Source organism: Schistocerca piceifrons, chromosome 7 (genome assembly GCF_021461385.2).
Source record: "Schistocerca piceifrons isolate TAMUIC-IGC-003096 chromosome 7, iqSchPice1.1, whole genome shotgun sequence".
Taxonomy (NCBI): domain Eukaryota; kingdom Metazoa; phylum Arthropoda; class Insecta; order Orthoptera; family Acrididae; genus Schistocerca; species Schistocerca piceifrons.
This window is the reverse complement of record NC_060144.1, coordinates 483,476,837-483,490,722: the sequence shown is the minus strand read 5'-3', so window position 1 is coordinate 483,490,722 and position 13,886 is coordinate 483,476,837. Positions and strand designations below refer to the sequence as shown.

General features: G+C 46.2%; 1 protein-coding gene across 1 annotated transcript in view; it reads right to left on the bottom strand.

The window, feature by feature from the left end:
* The window catches only part of LOC124709035 (alpha-glucosidase-like), a 233,687-nt gene that overhangs the window by 185,293 nt on the left and 34,508 nt on the right, over positions 1-13,886 (bottom strand). Inside the window, exon 2 of the mRNA XM_047240682.1 lies at positions 276-394. Within this exon, the coding sequence (XP_047096638.1) occupies positions 276-384 (109 nt within the window). The 5' untranslated portion in view covers positions 385-394. The remainder of the gene's footprint in view (positions 1-275; positions 395-13,886) is intronic.

Genomic DNA, 13,886 nt, shown 5'->3' with positions numbered 1-13,886 from the left:
GTTGTAGGTGTCGCCACCGGCGCCAACCTTGTGTGAATGCTCTGAAAAGCTAATGATCTGCATATCACAGCATCTTCTTCCTGTCGGTTAAGTTTCGCGTCTGTAGCACGTCATTTTCGTGGTGTAACAATTTTAATGGCCAGTAGTGTAGGTTCTTTATCTCGTCACGTGCCCGCACCAGCGTCACGTGGCATTCAGTCTTGCATTGGGCAGTGGTCGTAGTGTTTTGGCTGACAGCTGTATAAAACTATTGTATTACAAGATACAATACACACCTCTCCTACTACGCAGCCGCGGTGGTTCGCTGTTGTTCTCGTTTTGCGGAGCGGAGCCATCAATCGCAGCAGATCGCTTAGACCCCAGGGACAGAGAGGGCGGCGACATGGCTGCCAACCTGTCAACGAAAGAGGATTTGTTTATATGTCGGCTGTCACTTGTCCTTTCTGGCATGCACAACGATAAAGACTGTAACCTACTGATTCCGGTACCTGTGAGTGCCAACAGACAAATGTTGCTACTATGGCAAGGGAGAGTTCCTGTTCAGTACTACATCTGTGGCGTGTACTCTCTTCAATCAATCACCCATCCGTCATGCTCCATGGCTCCCATTAAAAAAAGGGAGCTCGCAGGGATGTAGGACGAGTCGCGGTATTCAGTAATAAAAGGCAAGTAAATAATACAAACTTCATCTGTATACGGAATTGACAATAAACTACCACGATACTCGTCAACGTTTTTCATGCTTGCCCCTGTTAAATTTAATCGAGTATATTAGAGAGAAGACAGGTATTTCGGAAAAAAAGGTACTACCTCCTACGCTATAGCTGCTGTTTATCTGTTATCCTAGCTTAATATCTACTCGATTACAATGGGCTTTCGTCCAAAGGAAATGTTCACCAGCTCTATAATACTGAGTTCTGTTTTATAGTACATTACCGAACGCGATAATGATTCGCAATTGCTAATTATGTATGGAAATTGGATTTACGTCCTAATCTCCTTCCGCCCTTTTCTCTGTCCATGTGCTGCTCTCCTCTCTTTGTCCATCTCCTCCTCCTCCCCCCCTCTCTCTATTCATCACCTCCCTCCCCTTCCCTCGGCGTCTCTTCCTTCCCCCTCTCTCTGCCCACCTCTTCTCCCTCCCCTACTATGTCCATGTCCTTCCCCTTTCTCTGTCGTTCTGCTCTCCCTCCCCCCCCCCCCCCCACCTCTCTGACCTTGAGCCTTCTTTACTGTTGATGCAAATTCAGATTCCGTGGTTTTATTATAATCACAAGCCGATAATCCACAAATGTAACTTTTCTTGCCTTTTGTGATAACCACCTTTCTTTCGCTACCGCCTTTATCCCGCATTGTGCGCAGGGTCGGCAGGGTTAAGTACGGATTTGGCATGGTGAATTGTAAGGGGTGCCTGGATGCCCTTCTTGCCGCCTCCCCATACCCCCCGGGATGACAACAGTGTACCCCAGCTGTCTGCGACAAGTGTAAATCTTGAAATAGTGTGAATGTGTTTCAAATGTCTGCGAGTCGTGTAATTGAGGCGGGACGTGGGGACCAGCCCGGTATTCACCTAGGAGGATGTGGAAAACCGCCAGGCTGGCCAACACGCCGGCCGTCGTCGTTAATCTGCCAGGCGGATTCGATCGGGGGCCGGCCCACCTACCCGCAAGAGAGGGGAAGAAAACCAATGTGCACTCCGTGTGCATACCGGGGGGAGTCATTCCAGATGTGGAAAGGGTCCTTCCGGATGCCATGAAGGGCACAGGGTGCACCCATCTGCAGGTGGTCGCTCATGTCGGCACCAATGATGTGTGTCGCTATGGATCGGAGGAAATCCTCTCTGGCTTCCGGCGGCTATCTGATTTGGTGAAGACTGCCAGTCTCGCTAGCGGGATGAAAGCAGAGCTCACCATCTGCAGCATCGTCGACAGGACTGACTGCGGACCTTTGGTACAGAGCCGAGTGGAGGGTCTGAATCAGAGGCTGAGACGGTTCTGCGACCGTGTGGGTTGCAGATTCCTCGACTTGCGCCATAGGGTGGTGGGGTTTCGGGTTCCGCTGGATAGGTCAGGAGTCCACTACACGCAACATGCGGCTACACGGGTAGCAGGGGTTGTGTGGCGTGGGCTGGGCGGTTTTTTAGGTTAGATGGCCTTGGGCAAGTACAGAAAGGGCAACAGCCTCAACGGGTGTGGGGCAAAGTCAGGACATGCGGGGACCAAGCAGCAATCGGTATTGTAATTGTCAACTGTCGAAGCTGCGTTGGTACAGTACCGGAACTTCAAGCGCTGATAGAAAGCACCGAAGCTGAAATCGTTATAGGTACAGAAAGCTGGCTTAAGCCAGAGATAAATTCTGCCGAAATTTTTACAAAGGTACAGACGGTGTTTAGAAAGGATAGATTGTATGCAACCGGTGGTGGAGTGTTCGTCGCTGTTAGTAGTAGTTTATCCTGTAGTGAAGTAGAAGTGGATAGTTCCTGTGAATTATTATGGGTGGAGGTTACACTAAACAACCGAACTAGGTTAATAATTGGCTCCTTTTACCGACCTCCCGACTCAGCAGCATTAGTGGCAGAACAACTGAGAGAAAATTTGGAATACATTTCACATAAATTTTCTCAGCATGTTATAGTCTTAGGTGGAGATTTCAATTTACCAGATATAGACTGGGACACTCAGATGTTTAGGACGGGTGGTAGGGACAGAGCATCGAGTGACATTATACTGAGTGCACTATCCGAAAATTACCTCGAGCAATTAAACAGAGAACCGACTCGTGGAGATAACATCTTGGACCTACTGATAACAAACAGACCCGAACTTTTCGACTCTGTATGTACAGAACAGGGAATCAGTGATCATAAGGTCGTTGCAGCATCCCTGAATATGGAAGTTAATAGGAATATAAAAAAAGGGAGGAAGGTTTATCTGTTTAGCAAGAGTAATAGAAGGCAGATTTCAGACTACCTAACAGATCAAAACGAAAATTTCTGTTCCGACACTGACAATGTTGAGTGTTTATGGAAAAAGTTCAAGGCAATCGTAAAATGCGTTTTAGACAGGTACGTGCCGAGTAAAACTGTGAGGGACGGGAAAAACCCACCGTGGTACAACAACAAAGTTAGGAAACTACTGCGAAAGCAAAGAGAGCTCCACTCCAAGTTTAAACGCAGCCAAAACCCTCAGACAAACAGAAGCTAAACGATGTCAAAGTTAGCGTAAGGAGGGCTATGCGTGAAGCGTTCATTGAATTCGAAAGTGAAATTCTATGTACCGACTTGACAGAAAATCCTAGGAAGTTCTGGTCTTACGTTAAATCAGTAAGTGGCTCGAAACAGCATATCCAGACACTACGGGATGATGATGGCATTGAAACAGAGGATGACACGCGTAAAGCTGAAATACTAAACACCTTTTTCCAAAGCTGTTTCACAGAGGAAGACCGCACTGCAGTTCCTTCTCTAAATCCTCGCACAAACGAAAAAATGGCTGACATCGAAATAAGTGTCCAAGGAATAGAAAAGCAACTGGAATCACTCAATAGAGGAAAGTCCACTGGACCTGACGGGATACCAATTCGATTCTACACAGAGTACGCGAAAGAACTTGCCCCCCTTCTAACAGCCTTGTACCGCAAGTCTCTAGAGGAACGGAGGGTTCCAAATGATTGGAAAAGAGCACAGATAGTCCCAGTCTTCAAGAAGGGTCGTCGAGCAGATGCGCAAAACTATAGACCTATATCTCTTACGTCGATCTCTTGTAGAATTTTAGAACATGTTTTTTGCTCGCGTATCATGTTATTTCTGGAAACTCAGAATCTACTATGTAGGAATCAACATGGATTCCGGGAACAGCGATCGTGTGAGACCCAACTCGCCTTATTTGTTCATGAGACCCAGAAAATATTAGATACAGGCTCCCAGGTAGATGCTATTTTTCTTGACTTCCGGAAGGCGTTCGATACAGTTCCGCACTGTCGCCTGATGAACAAAGTAAGAGCCTACGGAATATCAGACCAGCTGTGTGGCTGGATTGAAGAGTTTTTAGCAAACAGAACACAGCATGTTGTTATCAATGGAGAGACGTCTACAGACGTTAAAGTAACCTCTGGCGTGCCACAGGGGAGTGTTATGGGACCATTGCTTTTCACAATATATATAAATGACTTAGTAGATAGTGTCGGAAGTTCCATGCGGCTTTTCGCGGATGATGCTGTAGTATACAGAGAAGTTGCTGCATTAGAAAATTGTAGCGAAATGCAGGAAGATCTGCAGCGGATAGGCACTTGGTGCAGGGAGTGGCAACTGACCCTTAACATAGACAAATGTAATGTATTGCGAATTCATAGAAAGAAGGATCCTTTATTGTATGATTATATGATAGCGGAACAAACACTGGTAGCAGTTACTTCTGTAAAATATCTGGGAGTATGCGTGCGGAACGATTTGAAGTGGAATGATCATATAAAATTAATTGTTGGTAAGGTGGGTACCAGGTTGAGATTCATTGGGAGAGTGCTTAGAAAATCTAGTCCATCAACAAAGGAGGTGGCTTACAAAACACTCGTTCGACCTATACTTGAGTATTGCTCATCAGTGTGGGATCCGTACCAGATCGGTCTGACGGAGGAGATAGAGAAGATCCAAAGAAGAGCGGCGCGTTTCGTCACAGGGTTATCTGGTAACCGTGATAGCGTTACGGAGATGTTTAATAGACTCAAGTGGCAGACTCTGCAAGAGAGGCGCTCTGCATCGCGGTGTAGCTTGCTCGCCAGGTTTCGAGAGGGTGCGTTTCTGGATGAGGTGTCGAATATATTGCTTCCCCCTACTTATACCTCCCGAGGAGATCACGAATGTAAAATTAGAGAGATTAGAGCGCGCACGGAGGCTTTCAGACAGTCGTTCTTCCCGCGAACCATACGCGACTGGAACAGGAAAGGGAGGTAATGACAGTGGCACGTAAAGTGCCCTCCGCCACACACCGTTGGGTGGCTTGCGGAGTATCAATGTAGATGTAGATGTCCAGGAAGCTGCGCGTTACCGCTCTCGGCTATCCTGGCGGGTTTTTTTGTCTGATGACCAGCTGCGAGGAAGAAAAGAAAACAGTACAGTGTTGTGTGTTCAATTTTCGCTTAAAAATATATAAAATGAGAAATAATATATGTGGGAGGAACAATTTGTCTAATGGTTTAAATGCTGTGCTACCGTATTTAAACCAGAGTGCAGGAAAGGAAACGAGACCGCACATTTTCACAGCAGAGCACATCACACCATTTTCTTCATTTTCTTTCTCACAGTTGGTTTTAAAAGGAAACCTGTACATTATTGTTTGAAAAATATACGGCCTTTGTTTGTCTGAATGTTTATTAGAGAATCATGTAAAACTATGAAGTAAATCGGTCAAATACTTTTCGGGAAGTTTAATAACAAATTTCCCATTTGTATATTACAAACATATTTATGAACTGCATCTATTTAAATACTATGCCATTCCAAACGTTTACCTGCCAGGTACTTCGACATCAGCGTGGCGGCTGCTCTATCGCCTGGGAGTAGGCAAAACATTCGACACGCCATTGGCGTGATTTGCCTACCTTCAGGCGCTAGAGCAAGCGCCAAACTGTAATGGTGTCGAAGTTCCTGATAGGCACATTTTTAACGTGCTCAACAAAGTTCCTGGGGTGGCACCGACAGTGATGCCAAACTTGGGGGTCTCGGAGCTCTCCTTTGCCGTTCCGCACACACACACACGTGTTAATGTTGCACTCCCGTGTGATCACGTCGCAGGAGGGTGGAAAACAATGAAATGAAATGTTGTGTGGCTAGGGCCTGCCGTCGGGTAAGGGTTGGAAAACGTAAGCACATTTTAACGTTTCGGATCACCTTGAAGTTATGTCGAACCGTTTTGAATGGCCCATTATGGTTTCAACCTGTACACGAGAGCAAAAACTGCGATCGCACTACATTCCAAAGGGGTGCCATCACGTTCATGGGGATGCAGCCTCACAATGTCCTTAGAGAAGGTCTGAAACGTCCGAGGCTGTCAGCTGTGTTAAAGGTTGTCGAAGAACTTCCTCCTGTTGCTCATCGTACTGCGAGCTGTCGTTTTCTACCGCGAAATATGTGGGAATCAACGTGCCAAAGGAAATGGTGGTTTCATTGACGCCCTTTACGCCATTCCTGAGGGCTTTTCGTGTCGATTCTGTGCGGTGGTGAGTCTGAAATGTTTTCGTAGGCGACCCATAAAAAACCTGCATTGTTTCAACGCTGCGTGTCGCGGTTCTGACCTCCATCGCAAAGGCGTCAAAAGAAGGGGTGAAATGTGGGTAACAGCGACAGTGACGACCTTGTCATCGTTTGACACGTCCTTGGTGGCATCGGTCAGAGTTGTAGTGAAATTTGATGCCAACGTGGCACCATTAACCCGCCTTACAGCTAACATGAACTGTATGAATATATGACATGTCCGAAAGAACAGATACCATTTTCATATAGATAAAGCTTACCGGCCAATGATCTTCTTCAGTGCGGACACACTCACATTGCCCAAACTCTTACGGCAATTGGTAGACTGGCTGCTGCAAGTAATGAGTATGGTGGGCAGGGGCACTACAAATGTAGTGTGTGGACAGTAAGTTGGAAGTGTGGGTCTCACGGGGAGCGTGCCAGAGATAAGTCCCTGCAGTCGCACTATCCTCTGTGTTCTCAATGGCTCACTCGGATAGAGCCGGCACGGTAGTTCAGCGTGTTCGTTCAGAGGCTTAGATGCCCTCTGTAATAAAAAAAGTGAGGGAACGGATCAACGATGAATTTGAATGTATGTCATGTGATATCCGCCGCGAACAAACGCAACGAGCCATACCGAATAAAATGAGATTTAAAGAAAAAAGGTCGGATAGAGCGTCTGCTACGTAAGCAGGAGATCCCAGGTTCGAGTCCCGGTCGGGGCACACATTTTCAACAGTCCGCGTTGATATTTATCAATGTCTGTAAGCAACTAATGGTATGGATTTCATTGTAATTTCAACATGAACTATGGTCTTTTTTCACATTTGTCAACAATTTGGGTTTGAAGCGTCGCCGAGAGCGAGGCTGACGTCGCAGAGTGCCACGCATTTGCACCATTACAGAGAAAAGTCATAAGCAGTTTTGACCCAAATTTCGAATTTATGCGTCCCAATGGGAGACAATTACGGTATTTCGAAAACGTGATCCTTTAGTTGCGTTGCATCGTGTAGTATTTTGTATTCGCGGTCCTCACGCGAGGTGTATGTTGATGGCAGTAGCATCGTTCTACAGTCTGTCGCAAATTCCGGTTCTCTAAATCTTCTTAATATTGCTTCACGAAAGTAAATCGTCTTCCCTCCAGCGATTCCCATTTGACTTCACATAGTACTTTCGCAATGCTCGCGTGATGACGAATTTCCCGGTAACAGTGTAGCAGCACGCCTGTGAATTGCTTCCACAACTTTCTTTATTCCGACCTAGCGGAGATAAAGACTCGAGCAGTACTCGAGAATGGGTCACACAAGTTAGTGTATGCGGTCTGCTTTATAGGTGAGATGTACTTTAATAAGACTCTTGCAATAAAACGAAGTTGGTAATCCAGATTCCCTACAACCAATATTACGTGTTCGTTTCATTTCAGGTCTCTTTGCAACGTTGCCTCTAGATATTTAATCGACCCGATAATGTCGGGCAGCACACCACTAATACTTACTCGAACATTATAGGATTAGTTTTCCTACTCATCTTCATTAATTTATATCTTTCCAGATTTAGGGCAAAACGCCAAATAGAAATTCGTTACAAGTCACCTGTATCCTCCTACAACATCTTAAAGACGACGCTCTTCTATTTGCTACAGTATCTTCGGTAAATAGTCACAGATTGCTGCATACCATATCTGTCGGATCATTTACGTACACCGTCTAACAAAAAGACCGTGAAGCACCCAAAAGCAAAGGTGGATGTCGATGTAACTTCATGTAAATATACACCAATGGCCATCAGAGTGCATTGGTGTTGTTCGTGTTTACTGTTGTCACCAGGCCTAGTAGGGTGTATAAAGGGCGTGAACAAAGTCAGATTAGGGACACCATGCACTCCGCCTTGCCTTCCGCATCCGCCTTCCGTCCCCATCCTCTACCACCTCATCCCCTTCCCCCACATTCTACTTTTCCTTGAATATATCCGCACACTATACATTGTCCGCCGCCTTGATCCCCTTCACCCCATAGTGTCTCCCTTTCTCTCTGTCCCCAACCCATTGCCACGCCTTTACCGTTGTTTCCCACCCTCTTTCCATCTCCACACCCTCCGCCTCCTTTCCCAATGCAACTTCCACCATCTACCCCTCCCGGATGATGAGCTTCGCCCTGACATCTACCCTTCCTACCAACTCTAACGCCATCTTCCTCCTGACACCTCCTCAGGGCTCCCTCTCCTCCCCCTCCCTTCTCCTGAGCAGCTTTCCCCTCCTACTCCCCCTCCCTCTCTTGTGCTCCCCTTCAGTGTCTCTGCACTCCCTCCTGCCTTGTCTTCCCTCTTTATCTCCTGCCCCACTTGTCTCCTGCCTCTTGGTGTACCTGCTGACGCCCCTACTCTTCTCATACCGCCGCCTCCCCTGCTGCCCCTTGCTCTCCCCTCCTTTTCCATCCTCTAGGGCCTCTCCCTCGGCAGGTCCCACCTGGAAGTTTTATTCTTCATCGTGTGTGCTCCAAGTGGGTTTAAAGTGTGTTGTTCTCGAATGTTTTTAATACTGTGGCCAACTTTTAACCTGTGCACGTGACTTCAGTGTCTTTTTTGTGTTCTACAAATCGCCAACTGCGTTTTTTTTAACTTTATCTCGACTTTTTTAATTGTCCCCCCATGAACGTCTCCATGTCAGTGTATTTTTACCTCCATTATCTCCCCTTACTCTGTTTTATGTCCCCCTTTCTTATCGCCTTATACGTAACATTTTATTCTTGTATCAGTTGTCACGTCACTCGGCTGAAGAGCAGCGGATTGTACTGCTGACAGGCCTCCCCTGTCCATATGGGGGACTTCAAACGTGGTCAGGTGATTGGTTGTCACTTGTGTCATACGTCTGTACGCGAGATTTGAGCACTCCTAAACATCCCTAGGTCTACTGTTTCTGATATGATAGTGAAGCGGAAACGTGATGGGACATGTACAGCACAAAAGCGTACAGGCCCACCTCGTCTCTTGGCTGACAGAGACTGCAGCAGTTGAAGAGGGTCGTAATGTGTAATAGGCATACATCTATCCAGACCATCACACAGAATTTGAGACTGCATCAGAATGCACTGCAAGTACTATGACAGGCGGGAGGTGAAAAAAATTGGATTTCGTGGTCGAGCAGCTGCTCATAAGCCACACATCACGCAGGTAAATGGCAAACGACACCTCGCTTGGAGTAAGGAGTGTAAACATTGGCTGCCAAGAAGAATGATCGTAAACTGTTGGTAAAGTACACACATCAAAAAAACTTTTGCGTCATCTCAATTTCGAGAGTTACGGAACATGCACAAGTGTACATTTCCAACGTTTTTATTGCTCATGAAAACCCCACACTGCATGTTGTACCACCATACAGCGAGACCAGATTGGGGTACACATCAGTATCTCTAATAACCCCTACTACGTCCTCTTGCATTGATGCATGCCTGTATTCATCGTGGCATACCATACACAAGTTCATCAAGGCAATGTTGGTCCAGATTGTCCCACTCCTCAATGGCGATTCGGCATAGATCCCTCAGAGTGGTTGGTGGATCACGTCATCCATAAACAGCCCTTTTCAGTCTATCCCAGACATGTTCGATAGGTTTCTTGTCTGGAGAACATGCTGGCCACTCTAGTCGAGCAATGTCGTTCTCCTGAAGGAAGTCATTCATAAGATGTGCACGATGGGGGCGCGCATTGTCGTCCATGAAGACGAATGCCTCGCCAATATCCTGCCAATATGGTTGAACTATCAGTCAGAGGATGGCATTCACGTTTCGTACAGCCATTACGGCGCCTTACATGACTACCAGTGGCATACATCGGCCCCACATAATGCCACCCCAAAACAGCAAGGAACCCCCACCTTTCTTCACTCGCTGGACAAATTGTGTCTAAGGCATTCAGCCTGACCGGGTTGCCTCCAAATACGTCTCCAAGGATTGTCTGGTTGAAGGCATATGCGACAAACGCGGTGAAGAGAACGTGATGCCAATCCTAAGTGGTCCATTCAGCATGTTGTTGGGCCCATCTGTATTGAGCTACAAGGTGTCATAGTTGCAAAGATTGACTTCGCATATCCTGCAGCCTATTGCGCACAATTTGAGTCGTAACACAACGTCCTGTGGCTGCACGAAAAGCATTATTCAACATAGTGGCGTTGCTGTCAGGTTTCCTCCGAGCCATAATCCATAGGTAGCAGTCATCCACTGTAGTAGTAGCCCTTGGGCGGCCTGAGCGAGGCATCTCATCAACAGTTCCTGTCACTCTGTATCTGCTCCATGTCTGAACAACATTGCTTTGGTTCACTCCGAGACGCCTGGACACTTCCCTTGTTGAGAGCCCTTCCTGGCACAAAGTAACAATGCGCGGTATTGACTGTCTAGGCATGGTTGAACTACAGACAACACGTGCCGTGCACCTCCTTCCTGGTGGAATGACTGGAACTGATAAGCTGTCGGACCCCCTCCGTCTAATAGGCGCTGCTCATGCAGGATTGTTTACATCTTTCAGCGGGTTTAGTTACAACTCTGAACAGTCAAAGGGACTGTTTCTGTGATATAATATCCACAGTCAAAGTCTATCTTCAGGAGTACTGTGAACCGGGTTGATGCAAAACTTTTTTTTATATGTGTATTAACTGTCTATGTCAGGGCTTAACAACATACGTGCTCGCGGAGCAAGCTGTGAGCAGAAAGGCGCGAGCATGGAGCAGCGCGAGCACGCTACCCCCACTACCGGACCGGAGTGGAGAGTGGGGAAAGTCACGTGGGGCACACAACAGCTGCCGCCAGTCAATGTAAATCCGCGGCCACCTGCAGGGATATCACTCACGAATTATTACTGCGACAAATGAAACAAATAAAGGAGAATGTACATGTGCCACATAATTTTATTAGCTTAGTGTATGCCTCTACATTCACATTAATTTGTGAACTGTTACACAATAAAAGGTGTCACTGAAGTGTGGGATTCTCAGTTATCTTGTACTTTTTGCCCTTTACAATTGCGTCTATGTTCGGAGTAATTGTTCTTGTGCATTTCAGGCACAGCGTGCAGTTTAAATTTCGATCAGACAATGTGTTTCTCAGGCGCGTCTTGTTACATTTCATTGCAGAGAACAGTTGTTCACAAACATACGTGGAACCGAACATTGATATTATTGTAGGCGCCAGTTTGTGCAAACGAGGAAATATATCCTGAGGGAAGTGTCTGTAGAATTCCAAAATGTTTTTCTTGTTCTGAAAGTTGTCTCTGTATTCTCTGTCACACTGCAGGTCAATAATTTCTTGCTGCAGCTCAGGACGAATCTCTTAAATATTCGCTGAATATAGAGAGAACAGATCAAAATCACTGTCTAGTGCTGTCAGATCTTGAAAGCGCTGATCAACTAAACTATGTGAATAACGTTCACAGTCTTTGTGAACATCTTGCATGGACGATAATTTAGGAAAATGAGCTAGCTTTCCTGTTTCCAGCTGACTCACCCAAAGTGTCAATTTCATTTTAAAAGCTCGTATTCGATCTATGAAATGAGTAATTAGCAGATCTTTACCTTGTAGTAAAATGTTCAAAGCATTCAGATGGCTAGTTAAATCTGCGACGAACGCGAGATCACACTCAAACGTGCGCGCGCATTTCCCCTCCCTCCCCTCCCTCCCTACTCCGCGACCTTGCACCTGCTCGCGAGCACGTGCCTGAGCAGACGCGAGTACTCGCGCTCAAAACCGGCCAGTTGTTAAGCCCTGGTCTATGTGTAACATTTATGTCCTGACAACATCACACTAAAAACCTTATAATAGGGCGTACACAAATGCCTCTGATGTTGTCTGGACATAAATACAAGGTGCGACAATAAAGTAATGAGACTGATTTTCTTTGCAAGATGTGGCAACCCTGCAGGCTTGCATAGGCACAATATCTTTGACCTTGGTCTATAAGCTGCTTCTATTCCAAGCAGCACATTGACGCAACTGATCAGTCGTGGGTTGTGCTGTAATAAGTTAACACGTATTTGTGTCTCTCGTCACGGAAATGGAACCGCTTAATATTGCACAACGTGAAGCCATTTCTTTTAGCGTTAAATTGGGTGAAAACACGACGTCAACTTACGGTAAGCTTCAGAAGGCTTTTGGAGAGGAGGTTACGTCAAGTGCTCAAGTTTTTCGTTGGCATAAACTGTTTAGTAAAGGCAGAACGAAAAAGGTCGCATGTCGAAGTCCAAAGTGAAATGCATGCTTGTGTTCTTCTTTGATTCCAAGGGTATTGTTTATAAAGGGTGGGTGCCTTCTGGACAAACAGTAAACCAATATTACTATAGAAAGACTTTGTAAAAGAGTTCTTCGTGTCTGTGCCAACATTGCTGATAATTGGATTCTGCATCACGACAGTGTGCCATCCCATACTGACCTGTCAGTACAGCAATTTTTAACCTCAAAACAAATTTCAATACTACCACAGACACGTTATTCACCAGATATCGCTCCGTGCGACTTTTTTCTATTTCCAAGAGTCAAAACGGCGGTCAAGGGCCACCATTTTCAAACAAGGCAAGATGTCCAAAAAACAGTGACAAGTATCTTGGAGGATATTACAGAAGATGAGTTCCAGAAATGTTACCATCAATGGCAGAAGCGCTGGAAAAAGTGTGTGCAATCAGAAGGGAACTACTATGAAGGAGACAACGTTAAACTTGACTAAAACGGTATGTAACATTTTTTTCACATCAGTCTCATTAGTTTATTGTGCAACTCGTATTAAACATAGACAGTTAATAATACACTGTAAAGTCGCATTAATACGACCACCTGTCACAAGCCTGAATAGCCACCTTTTGCAGTGCGGACTGCTACGAGATGTGCAGTAAGAGAGTCAGTGAGGCTCTGGAAGGTTCCGACAGGGATGTGGAGCGACGCCGACTCCAGTGCCATGACCAGCTGAGCTAGGTTTCTCAGCTGAGTATCCATGGTGCGACCACCCCGATCGGATGGCCCCACATATTCTCGATCGGGTTTAAATCTGGGGAGTTTGCTGGCCAGGGGAATACAGTAAACTCATCCTGGTGCTCTTCGAGTCACGCACGTACACTGCGAGCTGTGTGACACGTTGCATTGTCCTGCTGGTAGATGCCATCGCGCCGAGGAAAAACAAACTGCATGTAATGGTGAACATCAATCCCTAGGATAAATGCGTACACTACTGGCCATTGAAATTGCTACACCAAGAAAAAATGCAGATTATAAACTGGTATTCATTGGACAAATATATTATACTAGAACTGACATGTGGTTACATTTTCACGCAATTTGGGTGCATAGATCCTGAGAAATCAGTACCCAGAACAACCACCCTTGCCCGTGATAATGGCCTTGATACGCCTGGGCGTTGAGTCAGACAGAGCTTGGATGCCATGTACAGGTACAGCTGCCCATCCAGCTTCAACACGATACCACAGTTCATCAAGAGTAGTGACTGGCGTATTGTGACGAGCCAGTTGCTCGGCCGCCATTGACCAGACGTTTTCAGTTGGTGAGAGATCTGGAGAATGTGCTGGCCTGGGCAGCAGTTGAACATTTTCTGTATACAGAAAGGCCCATACAGGACCTGCAACTTGTGGTCATGCATTATCCTGCTGAAATGTAGGGTTTCGATCGGA